At 41.5% G+C, this 18,468-nt stretch overlaps 1 protein-coding gene across 1 annotated transcript in view; it reads right to left on the bottom strand.

The window, feature by feature from the left end:
• DKK2 (dickkopf WNT signaling pathway inhibitor 2) overlaps positions 1 to 18,468 on the bottom strand; it is a 124,168-nt gene that overhangs the window by 16,517 nt on the left and 89,183 nt on the right. Inside the window, exon 2 of the mRNA XM_040329664.1 lies at positions 5,472 to 5,622. Coding sequence (XP_040185598.1) covers positions 5,472 to 5,622 — 151 coding nt within the window. The remainder of the gene's footprint in view (positions 1 to 5,471; positions 5,623 to 18,468) is intronic.

Below are 18,468 nucleotides of genomic sequence, written 5' to 3'. Positions count from 1 at the left end.
AAAAAGTAATGGGGGGTGGGGGATTTATTTTTCCTGACATCTAATGCTCATACCTCTTGGGACCCCCCCCCCCAGGGGGGGGGGGTTATATATGAAGAATTTGATTGCAGGGACAGGAGAAGGGTTTAGGGGGCAAGGAGAGTCGAAAGAGGAGTGAGTGTGTGAGGAAGCCAATTGGGTTTGCAGCCTCCCTCCCAAACAGGCACACATAACAATCTACAGTATATAAGCAAACCCAGGGGCGGACTGACCATTGAGTCACTCGGGCACTGCCCGAGGGCCCCATGCCACTAGGGGGCCCCATCAGGGTTGCCAGGCTCAGTAAAACCAGGGACAGTATGTAAAAATGTATGTTTTTTTTAGATCTGTCCCCGATATGTCCGAAACCGACATGCTTTTGATGTGAAAATCCCGAGAATTTAGCTGCCCTGCCTCTGCACTGCCTCCTGGCGTGGTGGCCATCTGTAAGCCCAGGGGCCCCATAATCTTCTATTGCCCGGGGGCCCCATGAGTTGTCAGTCCGCCCCTGAGCAAACCCCTAGCACTCTGTGTATATCCAGATAATATGAAGCTTAATTTATGACCATTCTGCTTAACCCTGTGTTGATCGAAACTCTATACATCCAAACTCTGTGAAAAGTGTAAACACACCACATAAACTAACACTCTAAAGCTGGGTACACACTGAGTTTTTTTCGTTCAGTAAGCGGGTTGAATGAAACAAAACTCACAGATCCTTGCATCCACAAAAGCAATGTGGATGCTGGGATCTTTTCTATTGTACTGTTGTATTTTGACAGTGGGGGCTCCTCCCACCCAGCAGAATGCACTGTAGCTATTGCCTGAAAGTGCTCATTGAATGCTAATTTTCAAAGTATGACTGTTTGATAGAAGCCAGTTATTAGACCAGAACAGTCAAATTAAAGATGCATTCACACCTGAGCGTTTTCAGCTCATAAAATGCTCGTAAAATGCATATAAGCGTTTTGTCACATGAAGCAAAACGCCTTAAGCTCAAAAAAGAATTTAAGCTTCTTTGGGGCAGATTGCAAGCGTTTTTCTGCTTTTTCCATTGGTGACCTGTACAAAATTGCGGTAAAAACATTGTAAAAACACGATAAAAAAAAGCAGTAAAATTTGTCTAAATGTAGCCATAGCTCAAAAAAGAACATGAGCTTCTTTGGGGCAGATTACAGGTGGTTTTCTGCTTTTTACATTGGTGACCTGGACAAAATCGTGGTAAAAATGCTGTAAAAGTAAAACTCACTTTTGATAAGTGATGAGTGTACTGAATACTCAGGTTAACTGTGAATAGATACAAAATAACAATCCTTAATTAAGAGTAGAGATGGGCCGAACACCCCCATGTTCGGTTTGCACCAGAACTCTTGAACAGAGAAAAAATTGTGACCCGAACAGTGAACACTATTAGAGTCTATGGGACCCGAACTTGAAAAATCAAAAGTCCCCATTGGCCATTAAAAGAGTATGGGAGTTGGGATACTGCCCTAGGGGACGTATCAATGCAATTATTTTATATTTGTTTAAAGATCGTTTTTAGAGAAGCAGTGATTTTAATTATGTTTAAAGTGCAATAATAAAAATTAAAAATTCCTTCAAATATAGCGACTAGGGGTCCCCTTAGTCTGCCTGTAAAGTGGCGCATCTGTAGGGTGTATAGTACATGCTGCAGCAAAAATGGAATTTTGAAAGAAAAAAATTAAATTAAATTACATTTAAATTGCCGGAAATACAATACCATTGCCGGTAATAGAAAAATGGTTAAAACGGCTTGGGCTCCCACCTAAAATCCATACCAGGACACAGCCTGGCAGGCCAGGAAAGGGGGGGGACGAGGGAGTGATCCTTCCCCTCCTAAACCATACCAGGCCACCTGCCCACAACATGGGGGGGTGGGTGCCTTGGGGCAGGGGGGCTCTGCACTATTCGGTGACGTTGCCAGGTGGCTCTGCCCCTTACCTATATAAAAACTGTCTAAAGCAAGCCAGGCTTTGGGTGGTTTGCCTTAGCTAACAGAGGTGAATTTGTTATTCTTTTTCAGGTCCGGCGTGGTGGCACCGTCGTGATTGATGGTGGATCTACATCGGGCGACATTGTTTTTAAATTTTTTAATAAAGGAATTTTCAAAAACTGTCTCTGTGTTTTCATTACTTCTTGACACTTTTTGGTGAATTGGTGGGTGGTGGGGGGGGGGGGGATTTACAGGACCTGGAGACCCACCCCTCCATGATAAGGGCATATGGCCTGTTATGGTTCAGGAGGGGGAGGGCACTTGCATGTTTTTATTGCTGCGGTTTAAATTTCACTTTGTTTAAACATTGTGCAGCATTGGTTCTGCTTGCAAAATAATTGCTGCCTCCTTTGGATGCGACCTTTCATTTTTGTTTAATTTACTTTATCCCTTCTTTTTATGTTAATTGCTGATGGCATTGCATTTATTAAGAAAAAAAAAACACACAGCTAAGTACCTGTTTTCACAATCAATATACAGCTGTCATGTGACCCTGCTCGTTCCCAGCCTGTCTGCAGGAAAATAATGGCGGGAGGAGCTTCTAGTGCTCTGCTGCCAGTCACATGTTAAAAAAAAAACAGCCTTCAGAATACAAAGAAAACACATAATTATTATAAAAGAAATGGTTTAAATCATCATAAAATATTTGAGCTCAATTCTTTATGATTTTTGTACAAAAACATGGTGTGGGCTATCAAGGGCAAGGTTTTGCCAATTACAGCCAATTTCACCACTCTCCAGACTGTGCCCATTGTTTTTACCGTGTTTCCCCGAAAATACACCCTACCCCGAAAATAAGCCCTAGCTGTATTATCGGGGTGGGCTGCAATATAAGCCCTACCCCGAAAATAAGACCTAGTCAATCTCCGTGATTTTTTTTGTAAATGCTTGTTATTGTTTGCCTTTTGCTGCTACCGGTATAAATGAGAAAACGTGTTTGCACCCACCGCTGCCCCGCCGGAGGTCCTCTTCTCTCCTCCCGGCTGATGCTGCCTCCTGTGCGCGCATCAGCCAGGGATCTCGGCTAATGGGAGAGCTACCGTCAATCCCCTCCGCCCTCTCCAAGCCTCGTTCCTGCTCTGCTTTCCTGATTCGGCGAGACGTCCCGACCTGGAAGTTGCCGGCGCACACGTGAGTGGAGTTAAACTACACAGCGGAGCGGAGATACCACAGTCACACCACCGAGCCCTCCACAGCTTCGGCTCCCCCTTCCCACCGTTACCGTTTGGCCATCCGTCTCCAGTGGACCGGGTAAGAATGTCATAGCACAGACGTGCTGCCTCTGGGCTCCATACGCCCCCTCCCTCTGCCAGTGGAGCTGTGCCTGTGGGTGACAGGTGCTGTACACTGCAAGGTAGACTGACTGATTGACTGTGTAAATTCCATCACTACACTGATCCTGCTTGTCAGTTACATTATTTACAACACAGAGGATTGCTGGAATTTTTATGTGTTCATGGCAATAAATATTACTTTGTTTTCACTATTGCATGGACAAAATAGGTATATTGATTAATCGCTTGATACATGTTTTTTTGTTCTGCTCACCATTTTCACATGACTCTCTGCCACACCATTTAGCTGCTGATCAATGCCTGGCAGAATCTTCTAATTATTGCAGCCAACCATCGATATATTTTCTCGATTTTTTTATTGTATAATTACTTTTCCAGTCTTTGGCGACAAACTTGTTTTGATGTTTATACCATAAATAAATAAGCCCTACCCTGAAAATAAGCCCTAGTGTGTTTTTGGTGACTAAAATTAATATAAGACCCGGTCTTATTTTCGGGGAAACACGGTATGTGCTTATAATTACAGGGAGGTGTATCATTCAACATGTATTATTCCAACCCCATTGAGTAGCGCTATTTAGTGGGCATGGAGGGGGAGGGAGGAAGTAGGCTGTTATTTTTCCCTGTGTATGCACACACATGTGTGACTCCATAGTCACTTGTGCTGCATAAATAAGAAAAACAAGGAATTAAACAGCTCAGAAGGGAACTGAAACTGGAGCATGCTCAGTAGAAGTGTCAATGGCTGATTTACACAATCTCAGGCTGCAGCAGGAACACAAACAAGGAGGGAGGGACAGTAGAGAGCAGGATTAAACAGGATTGTATGAAAAATACAGAAGACAAATCCCATAGGGACTGAGTGAGTATAAACAGCGTGTAATACAGCATTTATTGACAGTTTTTAATGATCTGAGTTTAATGACACTTTAAAGCATTATGTAAGTGCATTTTAAGAAAATGACCACGTCCAATTGCAATGAAACGTTGGGCAGGCGACGTTCTGACGTCACCACGACACCAGCTGAACCCGGAAGACACAGGCAGGCACATCGAGGAGCCGGCCGGCTCGATTTTATCTATATGCTCCATAACAATTGGATAATTGTAAGTGCGCATTTTTATATTCTTTAATAAATCATCTGGGATTTTATACTATGCGAGTCCTTCTCTTTCATGGCATATCCTACTTGTGAAAGTTACTACGAGGATCCCTCCGGTGGAGCGTCGTTGAGAGGCATCTGTCTCATGTGTTTTTGATCTCCTAATCAGAGATCAATCCAGCTGGTAAGAGACAGTATTATCTAAGGTGGTGGCTTTCCTATCCACACGTTTTTCTGGATTTTGGGATTACTTCCTTTACACTGAATCCACTCAGTTTTAGACGCCGCTGTCACTTTGCGGATCTTGCCCTTTTTTTATTTGGACTTCTTTTTGGACTTTATTTATACTTATGTCACTGGGTTTGGTATGTTCATTGCAAATTTTTTTTATGTTTCACATCTATTTGTTTATAAGTCCTCATTTAGTTACACTGACCTAGATTGTTGCTATCTAGGTTCATTATCATTCACACCTATTGATTGTGATACTACACGTATTCATTGTGTTATCACATTTATTCAATACCCCTTTTCCCTTTAAGAGGGATCTTTATTTAGTCACTTGTTTTAGCGCAGCTTTTTTTGTATCCATTTTAAGAAATGTATGCCATTTTTTTTTCTTGTCAGGTGGGTGTACAATCTTGGCATGCCTTTGGTGCCGGGAGAAAAAAACTCCTGTATGCAGGTGTGAGTTCCATAATCCTAGCCCAGCCAATCAGGACAGTCAAAGACTCCAAGCTTGAGAGGACAGGGAGCAGATGGAAAATCTAGCAACAGAGTGATATACTGGATCACAAACATCATAAGGGGATGTTTTACAATGTAAATGTGCCATAATATGCAAATTTAGTGAGCATACTTGCATACTATGGCAGATCTCCTGGGGGCCCCAACTTTTACTATGTGGTTTAGTTATGCCTGCCAGAATGACCTTCCTTATCTTCGATGGCATTAGAGAAAAATACATAAAATAGAATCTGTTACTATATAGTATGATTGTCTAAAGATAGCCACAGTATCTTTCCATTGTTATCACCTTACCATTGTTGCAGTGATTACCAGCACAGCACATGCCATCTCTGTGACAGCGTTTCTTCTTTCTTCTGCAAGCCATACAGGAGGAAGGGGCCTGATGAGGACTGTAGCAATATTTTCCTACTTCACACTCTTTATCACTTATACAGGGATATGCCTGAAACAAATAGCAGAAATAATAATTGGTAAATTATTACAGATCATTGTTGTATAGTACGAATATGCACAAATATACCTAGTAGGCAGTGTGCAAGTTAGAAGCTCATGGTGACCAGTCAGCAAACATCTAGTGTAAAGTTTCCTCAATAACCTTATACTAAACCTTTATGTCCATCTTACCATCTAAAGTAGGTATTCCTAAAACACAAGTGCTCAGTTATGCAAACAGAAACCACAGCTCTCGTTAATGATTCCTGCTCATCTTCTTTTGAACCTTAGCGGCTGTCCTCAATGATCAATAGAATGGTAAAGGGGGGATTGAAGTATAACCACAGGGGTTAGGGGATGCCTGGAAGTTCTGAATATAAACCTAAGTACCCAAGATTTAGACAGATACGTGGTTCAAATTAACCGATAAAAATTAAATATTACTGCTCTTTCAATAATAATACCAAATCACTTTATGCTACCTGTTTGAAATAAACATAACTGGTCTGTAAGTTAATTTTATACAATTAAAAGTATGGTAGCCCTTAAGGGCACATATCACAAGAAACCTGCTATAGCCTGTTACTATAATTAGTTAGGAAAGCCTTTTCGTCTTCTGTGGTCTTAGCTGATTTCATTTTGCTTTGTTACTAGGGTGGGCTTTCCCTGGCTTCATTGGTGAGCTCCACCAACTGCCATCCCCATGTTGAGTACGAGTACCTATACTAACTACTGAGACATCTCATTGAATAGCCTAAATGGTAGTTGTTAGGGCTCAGCCATGAAGTCAGGAAAAGTCAGGCCCCAGTAGCAATGTCTATCTAACTTAGAGAGGGGCATAGAATAAGCTTTGTTGCATAGTGACGGTAACATCAGTAATCTTGGAGTGTCTGCTTTTGGGCAGCCTTTTAAAATTGTATAATGTAAAACAGGTTTATGCTAATTAACTTAAGTGCTAAAACTTTGCCAGTTCTATGCAATATTGTTTGATATAAAAAATATGTAAGTGTTTCCTTACCAGACAAAATTGCACATCATAATAAAATAACTTGCACAAAAAAAATAGAAATAAATGAATCGCTGATATACAAGCTTGAAGGATTAAATCTTTGAAAGATGCTAACTTCAAAGCAACCCTTTCCATTGCCAATGTCTGTAGAAACCACTGCCAAAATTGAACTAATCAGCATGAGCTACAACCACCGATACATAATCAGTGAATGAAAGCCATCTTCTCATTCCCCAGAGATTCAGTTATTCCCCCAATGGGTGCTGGCACCTTGCCTCTCACAGAGCAGAGAAAATTATGTCAGACTGTATAAAAGTACTACTATGTTCATACACTTTGGAATGGAAAGGTTTAATATCAATTTTAAAAATCACACTCTAGGCATCTTCTTTCATATCTAATATGGCACGATGGGTTATACATTTGTAGATTGCTATGAAAATTATATTACGATCAAAGATTATCCCTGGTTTTATTTTCATACTGCTCACCATGGTATTGTGAATCCACAAAGCAACTACTTGTACTTGTACTTGTACTGAAATAACAGTAACAGCAGGTATTTATTGCTCAAGTGGAATATAACCGATATAAATCAATTGCAATACAGATTTCCACTTAGGTTTCTTTGACTCCTTACATACTAGAATCATTTTCTATAGTTTATGTTGGCTTCCAGATTGCACACTATGTTAATAAAAATATCTGTGTCTGCCAATGCAGGCAGACCCTAATCCAGTTTGGCAGTATTATATCAAGACTGGTAATGCACAAAGCTGCAATGTAAGGCTTGGAAAGATGCCACTTGGGTATAGTAGAACAAGACACTCATTAACTCCTTTGCTTGTCTACATTAGGTCTGTGAGTTTGATTTCATCTCTTTATTGGTATAAATAGGGGTGCCAACTTTTTTTTCTTCCCTGAATATTCAATATTGTGGCAGTTTTCATTTTTTTTACTGTTTGACCCAAATAATGAAACTTTTTGTATTTAACCACTTGCCGCCCGCCAATGACATATTGACGGCGGCAAAGTGGTTGTAGAATCCTGACCGGACGTCATATGACGTCCTCAGGATTCTGAGCCGCTGCGCGCCCCCGGGGGCGCGCATCGCGGCGATCGTTGTTGCGGGGTGTCAGTCAGACACCCCGCAACACCGATCTCGGTAAAGAGTCTCTCACGGAGACTCTTTACCACGTGATCAGCCGTGTCGAATCACGGCTGATCACGATGTAAACAGGAAGAGCCGTCGATGGCTCTTCCTCACTCGCGTCTGACAGACGCGAGTAGAGGAGAGCCGATCGGCGGCTCTCCTGACAGGGGGGGGGGTCGCGCTGATTGTTTATCAGCGCAGCCCCCCCTCGGATCGCCACATGGACCACCAGGGAAGCCCAGGGTCCAGGGAAGGGCAGGAAGAAAAAAAACGGGGCAAAAAAAAAGCCTGAAAAAAAAAAAAAAGTTTGAAAAAAAAAAAAAAGTTTAAAAAAAAAAAAATAAGTCTGGAAAAAAAAATAAAGATGCCAATCAGTGCCCACAAATGGGCACTGACTGGCAACAAAAGGAAAACAGTGCCGCCCAACAGTGTCCATCAGTGCCGCCCCACAGTGTCCATCAGTGCCACCCCACAGTGTCCATCAGTGCCACCCCACAGTGCCCATCAGTGCCACCCCACAGTGCCCATTTGTGCCACCCCACAGTGCCCATCAGTGCCGCCCATGAGTGCCCATCAGTGCCACCCATGAGTGCCCATCAGTGCCGCCCATGTGCCCATAAGTGCCGCCTATGTGTGCCCATCAGTGCCGCCCATGTGCCCATCAGTGCCGCCTATGAGTGCCCATCAGTGCCGCATATCAGCGCCCATCAGTGCCGCATACCAGCGCCGCCAATCAGTACCACCTCATCTGTGCCCGTCAGTACTACCTCATCGATGTCCATCAGTGCCATCTCATCTGTGCCCATCAGTGCCGCCATATCAGTGCCCATGATTGAAAGAGAAAACTTACTTATTTACAAAAAAAATTACAGAAAAAAATTAAAACATAATTTTTTTTCAAAATTTCCAGTCTTTTTTTAGTTGTTGCGCAAAAAAAAATCGCAGAGGTGATCAAATACCACCAAAAGAAAGCTCTATTTGTGGGGAAAAAAGGACGCCAATTTTGTTTGGGTACAGTGTAGCACGACCGCGCAATTGCCATTCAAAGTGCGACAGTGCTGAAAGCTGAAAATTGGCTTGGGCGGGAAGGTGTATACGTGCCCTGTATGGAAGTGGTTAAAGACTTTTGTCTATATTTTTTAGAAAGCAAATGTAGACATATATAAAGGACCCCAGTGTATTCCAAGTATGCAGTCAATAAAATGCTTAATTTATATTTTAAATAATAAATGAATTTCCTTTTTTACTAAATTCTTGTTATCACCTGCAAATCAGCATTCTGACAAGGAGAGAAGAGGGCAACATTGTTATCCAATCAAACTTCACTGCACTAGACTAATGTCTTCTACACATGATGGGAATTTCCAATGGAAAAAGTCAGACGGACTTTTTTCATCAGATATTCCGATCGTGTGTAGCCCCATCTGAGTTTTTTCATCGGAAATTCAGATGAATTCCATCGGAGTTTAGATATAGAACATGTTCTATTTTTCTCCGATGGAATTCCGTCTGGGTTTCTGATGAGATTTGGCCAGGCAAAAGCCTGATCGTGTTACGCGGCATTAGAAACTGAATTTATTCAATAGAGGTGAAAGCATTAAGATTAACTTTTTAGCAAGCTGCTGTTCTTTAATTATGTAATCACTGCTTTAACTGAGCTGTATGGATTTAACTGCAATAAAAAAAGAGTAGGGTTCCCAAAACTTAGTGAATGTGAGGCTACGGCAGTATGCTGAGCCTGCATGGGATAGAGCAGAGGGAGAAGTGGGCTGCCGCGCTCTGGGGTAGTAACAGCCTCTGATTGGTCAGCTGCGGCAGCCCCCTTCTCTGATAGGTCCGTTCGCGTGAGGTAAAACCTGCACTGGACGAGCCTATATAAGGGAGAGGCTGAGGCGATTTGCTCAGTCACATCTCCTGACAAGCAGCATCGCCCGCCTCTCCCTCTCTCTCAGGATGAAGCGCGCTGTGCAGGACAGCCGTGAGGAGCTCTTATGTAGACTCCTAGAGAAGGCGGAGAGCAGGGGAGGTGAAGAGTGGCTGAAGCGTTGCCTGTCTGAGGAGAGTGGCTCTGTTTTATCTGTCAGCCCAGCTGCAGTACCAGAGATGAGCGTGGGCGCCCCCAGGAAACAGCCTGGAAGAAAAAAGAAATGTAAGACCAATAATTTAGCTCCTCAAGCTGAGGGAGCTGCAACAAGAGGTGCTTCTTGCCAGCAAGGGAGCAGCGCTGCCTCTTCCCCCCCTCCTGGGGACTTGGGTGAGCATGTTTTACCTGAAGTTGTTTTCAGTAATGTTAACCAGTTATCTGCATTTTCTAGTCTAATTGAATCTTTGTCTGTCATTGTGCAGCAGTTCAAAGGTATACATGATGCGGATTTTACCTCACAAAATGTAAAGATGTATGTGCAACCAGGTGAGAGTCTGAGTACTCAGGCATGCACAGTAAGTCAGAGTGCACAGGAGACTGGTGCTGGAAATAGCGATAATGCTATTGATATGGAGGAGGTTGGTGTGGTGTGGCATGAGGCTGGTCATCCCTCTCTGCTAAATAAGGATGTTACTGTCAGATCGAGTGTGAGGTGTCCTGCTGTTAATAATACTTTACCCCTCAGATCCTCGGCTGCTATGGTCAGCGAGTCTTCCTTTAAGGAACCCCTCCCTTGCAGTTTATCCCCGCTGGGTTTTCATCTGTCTAAGTCAGTCAAAGAAAAAATTTGGAGGGGTGAATATCTCGATATATTATCACTTCTCCCTGCTTCTAAGGAGTTTTTGGCTAAATCTGACAGGCAGTCCAGCGAAAGAACAGAGGAAGATAGGAGGAGAGCGGTTCCTAAGACATTTCAAAACTGGCTGCAAGCGTTCTGTATCTATTCAGCAGTTATGGGAGAACGCTTCCCGGGGAAGTGCTCAGGTTTATTCCAACACCTGGATATTATTGCGGAGGCCTTTCGCCACTTTGGCGGCTCCGCATGGTTCTCATATGACGAGAATTTCCGTCAAAAACTAGCTGTGCACCCATCGCTGCATTGGGGGGCTAAGGACGTTGGTTTATGGTTAAACCTTATGCTGCCACCTAGGCCCCAGTTCACCCCTCGCCCCGCTTCAAATGGTCAGAGTCCAGTCAGGAAGGGTGTATGCTTTGCATTCAATGAGGGTCAATGTAAATTCTTATTGAATTGTAGATACAAACATGAGTGTTCTTATTGTGGCGGTACTCACGCGGCGAGCAGATGTTTTCGTAAAGCTGCCGCTAGTTCCTCTCATTCAGGACCCAAGGACACACATGGGAAAGGCCCCGACTCCGGTGAGCCTGGCAAGAATGCGCCCATGGCTCGAGCGCTATCCAGACCACAGGATGGCGGCTCTGCTAACTGAAGGTTTTGCCAATGGTTTCTTAGTGCCATCCTTTACTGGTTCAGGGTGTACACCAGTTAAAAATTTACTATCGGTATCCATGCACTCTAACTTAGTGCTTGAGAAAATTTGCAAAGAATTGTCTGAGGGTAGGGTGGCTGGCCCCTTTAATGACCCGCCATTCTCTAATTTCCGGTTGTCCCCTTTGCCATCGTACCCAAGAAAGAGCTGGGTGCGTTCAGACTGATCCACCACCTATCTTACCCACCGCATTCGTCACTCAATGACGAAGTTGCCTCTGTGGAGGCTCCAGTCTGCTACGCCTCATTTGATGAGGCTTTGTGTCTTTTGAGGCAAGCAGGGCAAGGGGCTGTGCTAGCAAAGGCTGATATTAAGTCGGCTTTCCGCCTTCTTCCCGTGCATCCACAAGGCTTCAATTCTTTGGGTTTTCAATTTTTGAATAAATATTATTTTGATAAATGCATGCCAATGGGGTTTTCAATGTCATGCTTTTATTTCGAGGCTTTTTCCTCCTTCTTACATTGGGTCGTGTCAGTCGTTATCCCTCAAGGCCTTATCCTACATTATCTAGATGACTTCTTGTTTTTAGGTCCCCGGGGGTCATCAGTGTGTATGGAAGCTTTACAGGTTTTCTTTGACGTTTGTCATGACTTTGGCGTGCCTCTGGCCCAGGAGAAAACAGTTTTTCCCACGACAGTTATTGAATTTTTGGGGATCACGGTTGACTCCGAACGAATGGAATTCAGATTGCCACAACAGAAGATACATAAAATGAAGTCTATGATTGCAACCTTTCTTGTCAGTAAGAAGGTGTGCTTAAAGGAGGCACAATCTTTGCTGGGTCTTTTTGCTTTTGCAGCCAGAGTCATCCCTATGGCGAGGGTATTTTCGCGCAGGTTCTCGTTAGCCATAAAAGGTATGGTGAACCCTTACGCTCATTTCCGAATTTCAAAAAGCATCAAGGATGATCTAAGAATTTGGGATGCTTTTTTAAATGAGTTTAATGGTTCCTCGGCCTGGCAAATGGACTTTATTAATAGTTCTCAGTTGGAATTCTTCACCGATGCAGCTGGCTCTGCTGGGTTCGGGGCTTTCTTGGATGGGCGCTGGTGCGCCCAGTCCTGGCACCCTGATTGGCTCCAGAAGGAGATACTTCAAAATCTAGTTCTGTTGGAGCTCTTTCCAGTGATTGTGTCGGTGGTTGTGTGGGAAGACATCTTTAGGAATCGTAGAATCTTAGTTCATACGGATAATAAAGGTGTCTTTTTTGCCATCAATACTCTGTCCTCTAAGTCTGATCCCGTTCTGAGGTTATTGCGTTTCCTTGTACTTCATTGTATGAACTGTAATATATGGTTGAGAGCTGAGCATATTGCAGGTAAAGAAAATAACATAGCAGATTCTTTATCTCGTTCACAGTTCAAGAGATTCCGAGAGTTGGCGCCATCAGCGGATCAACATGGCACCCCTTGCCCAGACTTCCTCTGGGGCTTAATTTGGGAATAATATTCCGGAATCTCAAGGCTTCAGTAGCGGAAAACACCTGGAGGGATTATAGGCTTTCATGGCACAAATGGTGCTCTTTCTGTCAACCATTGGGTTTGGATCCACTAGATGTATCTTCTTACGTGGCTTTGTCTTTTTTGTCCTTTCTCATTCAGTCTAATCTGTCCCCGGCTTCCATAGGTAAAATATTGGCTGGAGTTTCTTTTTTCCTTAAGTTTGCAGGCCTTCCTGCTCTTACCTCTTTCTTTCAGGTCACTCAGGTTTTGAAGGGCCTCAAAAAGTCTAGGCCCTCTTTAGATAATAGGCGTCCCATATCTATCCCCATTTTGATCGATCTTCTTCAGATCCTTCAAGATGTCTGCTCATCCAATTTCGAATCTTTGCTTTTTAAGGCTGCTTTCTCTATAGCATTCTTTGGAGCCCTTCGGTTAGGTGAGTTTACTGCAGCAAATAGAAACGCTTTTTCATTTCTCCGTTTTTCTCATGTTCAGTTTGACGTCGGTTCTGTCCGTCTGTTTTTGTCCAGATCAAAGTCCTCTCAGGTTGGCCAGTGGTTTTCTTTATCCAGTTCTCCTAATGAGGCTATCTGTCCCGTGTTTCATGTTCGTAATTATCTTTTGGTCAGACCATTGAGTAACGATTCCTTTTTTATTCATGAAGACTTGTCCTCTCTAACTAGGTACCAGTTCTCAGCTGTTTTGGCCTCCTGTTTGAAGCGCTTGAATTTATCTGGGTACCAATTTTCTTCCCATTCTTTCCGAATTGGCGCTGCCACCACAGCTGATTCTATAGGTTTTTCAGAGAGTAAGGTTAAAAAAGTGGGCAGGTGGGGCAGCAATAGATATAAGTTATATGTTCGTCCCAGTCTTCTAACTTTATGATTCTCTTTCAGATTTATCCAGGAATATCGCTTGGGTCATAGGTCACTCCTACGTGTTCTGGGCTTACAAGCACTCCGGATCCAGATCATACTCTGCTAACCTGGGGCTTGATCCTGATTTATTTTTAATTTTATGGTCAGGTGTTAGAGGTATGCGGTGGCGCAATTTAAAAGACCACCTAGCTTATTTGTCTTCTGTCTGGCCTCAACCCCAAGTGATAGTTATCCACGTGGGGGCTAATGACTTGGGTAAATTCAACACATGGGACTTGTTATGTGAAATGAAAAGGGATCTCTATTCCATAACTCAAATGTTCCCAGGTTCAGTGTTAGTATATTCTGAGATGGTTCCCAGGCTGTTATGGTCGCCGCACGGCACCCTTTTCTACGTGGATAGAATCCGCAGACGGCTAAATAGGACGATTCATAGTTTTATGCCTTCAATTGGTGGCTCTTCCTTTCGTCATTCCGAGTTAGAGGGTTTTTTGCCTGGGTTGTTTCGGGTTGACCAAATTCATCTGTCAGGCATTGGCCTGGACATTTTTAATATGGGTATCCAGTCCATGATCGAATCAGCCACGGTGGTGGGGGGGCCTCGGCCAACAGCTTCGCGGTTGGCCCCGGCCGGTGGGGAGTAGTCGTCCAGCTTTTGCTGGATGGACAGAAATTAATTTGATTTTAAAGTTTTAAGTTTAGCCAATTTGGCCTTTTGTAATTTAATTTATTTATTGAGAAAATTTTTGTAACCCCGCCCCCACATTTTATGGATGACACCGTGGCCAATTTTACCAAAGTTAAATAAAAATGTTGTATCAAATTGTTGTTTGGTCTCCTTATTCAATACCTCTGTACTAGCCCATGTGAGGCTACGGCAGTATGCTGAGCCTGCATGGGATAGAGCAGAGGGAGAAGTGGGCTGCCGCGCTCTGGGGTAGTAACAGCCTCTGATTGGTCAGCTGCGGCAGCCCCCTTCTCTGATAGGTCCGTTCGCGTGAGGTAAAACCTGCACTGGACGAGCCTATATAAGGGAGAGGCTGAGGCGATTTGCTCAGTCACATCTCCTGACAAGCAGCATCGCCCGCCCGCCCACCCTTACCTGTCAGTTTGTCATAATAAGTCATGGGGTCGTCTGTATGGGGGGAGTAGTCGTCCAGCTTTTGCTGGATGGACAGAAATTAATTTGATTTTAAAGTTTTAAGTTTAGCCAATTTGGCCTTTTGTAATTTAATTTATTTATTGAGAAAATTTTTGTAACCCCGCCCCCACATTTTATGGATGACACCGTGGCCAATTTTACCAAAGTTAAATAAAAATGTTGTATCAAATTGTTGTTTGGTCTCCTTATTCAATACCTCTGTACTAGCCCATGTGCTTAACCTCCCTGGCGGTATGATTATGTCAGATTTTTGATGCTCAAAGCAGTACAACGTTTTGCTTGGAAATTTGGCGCTTTATATTGTAGTTCTTAGAAATAACTCACTTAAATCTGTCCAAAGTCTAGTAGACATCCCGGGTATGATAAAGTTTGAAACACAAAATCATAAATTCTATAATAATAAATTATTATAAATAATTATAACAAATAATAATATAATACAAATTATTTAATAATGTAATCAAAAACACTGACATTTGATCAGTTGCAGAATTGTCGCTGTCATTACTTTTATTGTTTGATGACGAATTTCCCCACAAATCACTATCACTCAATTCTGCAAGTGATTCTAATTTATTATCACTTTTGATGTAAAGGGACACTTTTTGGTTGCTATGGACAATCACCAGTTTCCAGGCAGAAAGAAAAGTATTTATAATATAAAACTGCATGCAGGGCACTGGACACGCACTGGACAAGCCACTAGGGACAAAGGGGATGTAAAAAAAATTGAACCAGTACTGTAATCTGTAAGATGTTTCATCCCGAGCCACACTCGGGATTACCGTTTAGGAGTTTAAACTTCCCTTTGCAAAGAATACCTAATCACATGCTAAAAAAAAAAATACAATTTTTTTTTATAAAACAGCATTTGTGCTTGCATATAATTGATGATGGAAATTCATGTCATTCATTACGCTTTGAGGAAAATTCTCTTGCAAAGTTAAATTTCCCTTACAAAGTGAACAGTCCTATTTGGCTTTAGTAAATTAACACCAGTGTCTTACTTGTAAATATAGATTAGAAAAAATGTAATTACCGGTACTATTTTGTGTTCGTAAATATGTATTTTAACTAAGTACTGTATGTTGCTATTTTTCTACATGTATATTTCAACATAAAATATAAATATGTGCTCTGTTTTGCCCATAATTTTTATAGGACTACCATTTCTCAGCAGAATTATGGTGATGGGTGATGTCAGATATGCAATTTTGCTGTTGGTAACACATCGCCATTAAATGTTGTCTTTCTATCTAACGCATACATATGTATTAGTACCATAAGTTAGCCATAATAACTCAATGGGCATACTACATTTGGTAAAAATGCTTGCAACGGCAAGGCAACATCCTAGATATTAGGGGGTTAACCATACCCACCGTGGGAATGGTTAGTTTTGCTAAAACTATATTTTAGCTTTTCTTTATTACTGTAAATTTAAACCACCAAAAGTTCCATATCTCTTATAGGGACCTTGGTAGTGATATCTCTGTGATTTGAGTTTCCAAACTCCCTCCCAAACAGACATTGCAAGAGGGTCCTAAACTTCCTGTACTGTATATGCACAGGCTCTTTTGGGTGGACTAACATTTTCATTTATCACACCCAGTGAACATTTAATTGCTTAATCCATCTTATTTTGCCACCATTCATGTAATATTTAATTCTGCATTTCATAATAAATCAGTAGTTGAAAGGGTAACTCGACTTGCGTGGGGGAAAAAAAAACTTCCTCTGCAACCAAAAACACATTTTTGGTGAGACACTTACAAACGATTATTCACTTCTAAAGGGATTCAGACATTACAATTTCACTTATTATAACACACTGTCAGTACAGCAGCTGATTAAAAATGAAAAAGTCACTCCCATTCAGTTTTACTTTGCACATTGACATTGACCCATACACGCAGCTTTTCCTTCAAAGCAACAAAAGGCAAGATTCTGCAAAAAACAATTGTTAGGATCCTTACAATGTACCTTGGTCACCTGAGGGGTTTGTGTTTTTCTCATCAAAGGTGGAGTTACTCTTTAAGTGTAGCTGACCTATTACACCTTAATTGGTTAATTTTGTATAACTGACCATATCTTTTTAGATGTGGTTTTAAAATGTTTTTCTTTACGTAAAATGAGTATTTGAATCTATTTACTAGCTCAATCATTACCTATTTTTCTGACGTTACTTGCAGCTGGGTAGGCATTCAGTATTTTGCAGCTGCAAGTGGTTGCATAATGAGCGTAGATATGTAACAAAAAAATTAAAAGTGTCAAGGAAGATCTTAAACTTTTCATAACTTATTGTATTCATTACATTTACTGTGTATAGTTGGCTTATACAGTGAGTAGATGCATTTGATGGTAGTGAAATGATGTCAGATTGTCAAAACATTGCTAGGGGATAGGTATTTAACAAAGGCAACATATGCCTGTAACACATGGAAACTATAAGATGGTAATCTATAACAATACATGATCTAAAACCTTAAATAAGCACTGATACTTCAATTTAACTCAATGGTAGCCTTGGTTTGAAAAAAATCAAACCTTGGTCTGCATTCAATTATCCAGTGCGAGTAATCTCCATTTTGGTGCTCACAATATGCTTGAATTTATAATGGCACTGTGAAAGAATTTATTAGCTATTTATTCTTTTTTGGAATGTACAGACCAGACAGATACCTGTATAAAAATAATGCGCAAGAGCATAGCAAAGAATAAATAAATAATAAGAAAGCGCAATACTGTACTTGGATGTTTCTTGCAGTTGAGCTTCCAGTACAATTGGAACTCTCCTGACTGAATTCTGTATGTACAATTTAGCTGGTGTTACATTCTGCTCACACATAATATGAACTGGCTCAAGGGACGGAGCCTATCCTCCAAATGGATTTAGTTTTCATCTTGGCTTGTATCTTATTCACCTGGCCCTTTCCCTATAGTTGCTGGTATCTTTATCTTCTAAATAGCTATCATCTGAGCCTACAGAAATACTGGCCAATGTATTCCATGTATAAAGTACTACTCCTTTGCATCATTCCTAGAAAGGGTTTAAAATACAGCAATCTGCAATGGCAAGCACATTTTTTCCAGGCTTCCCTTTAAGAATACTTTTTTATCTTAAATATACAGTGTTATACATCTTTGTAAAATGTAATAACTATATAAATTAAGAGCAATATAAAAGTAAATATGTATGCAGTAGTTTAGGCAGTACAACCAGTACAGCAGTCAAAAGTATTTTTGATTGCATAGGATTTTTTTTAACAGCTGTGTTCTTTGAGATTATGTTATTTCAATAGTTTTGCTTTGTTCGTGTATAAGTTTTAAACTATTATAATAAAATTTGAATGTGATGAAATTCAAAAAACGATCATGCCTCCCAATGTCTAAATCTTGCTACGAAGCAAAATACTGAATCGTACATTATTCCAAGTCCCTTGGCAAATCAAAAACATTATCAAGCATAAACCGCTTTTCAGTTGTTTTCTTTCCATGGATTAAAGTACTTCACATACCCTGAACAAAACGTGCGCAGAAATCTCTTGCTAAAGGAACCATCAACTGCAATATAATTATGTGTCAACATTAATTTAAGAAAACTTAAGCTACACAACTGAGCATAAACTTTTTTTACATAACGTCTTATTTAGCATGTTCGCCAGGTTTTATTGTATTGTTTCATAAAGACTGCGGTGCACTGAAGTCATCAAAATGATCTCATGCAAGGATGTAATAAAATGGTTTGATAACACAGGAGATTACCCAAGAAATTATACT

Source organism: Rana temporaria, chromosome 1 (assembly GCF_905171775.1).
Source record: "Rana temporaria chromosome 1, aRanTem1.1, whole genome shotgun sequence".
In the NCBI taxonomy this organism is placed as follows: Eukaryota; Metazoa; Chordata; class Amphibia; order Anura; family Ranidae; genus Rana; species Rana temporaria.
This window is presented reverse-complemented; position numbering and strand designations above follow the sequence as displayed.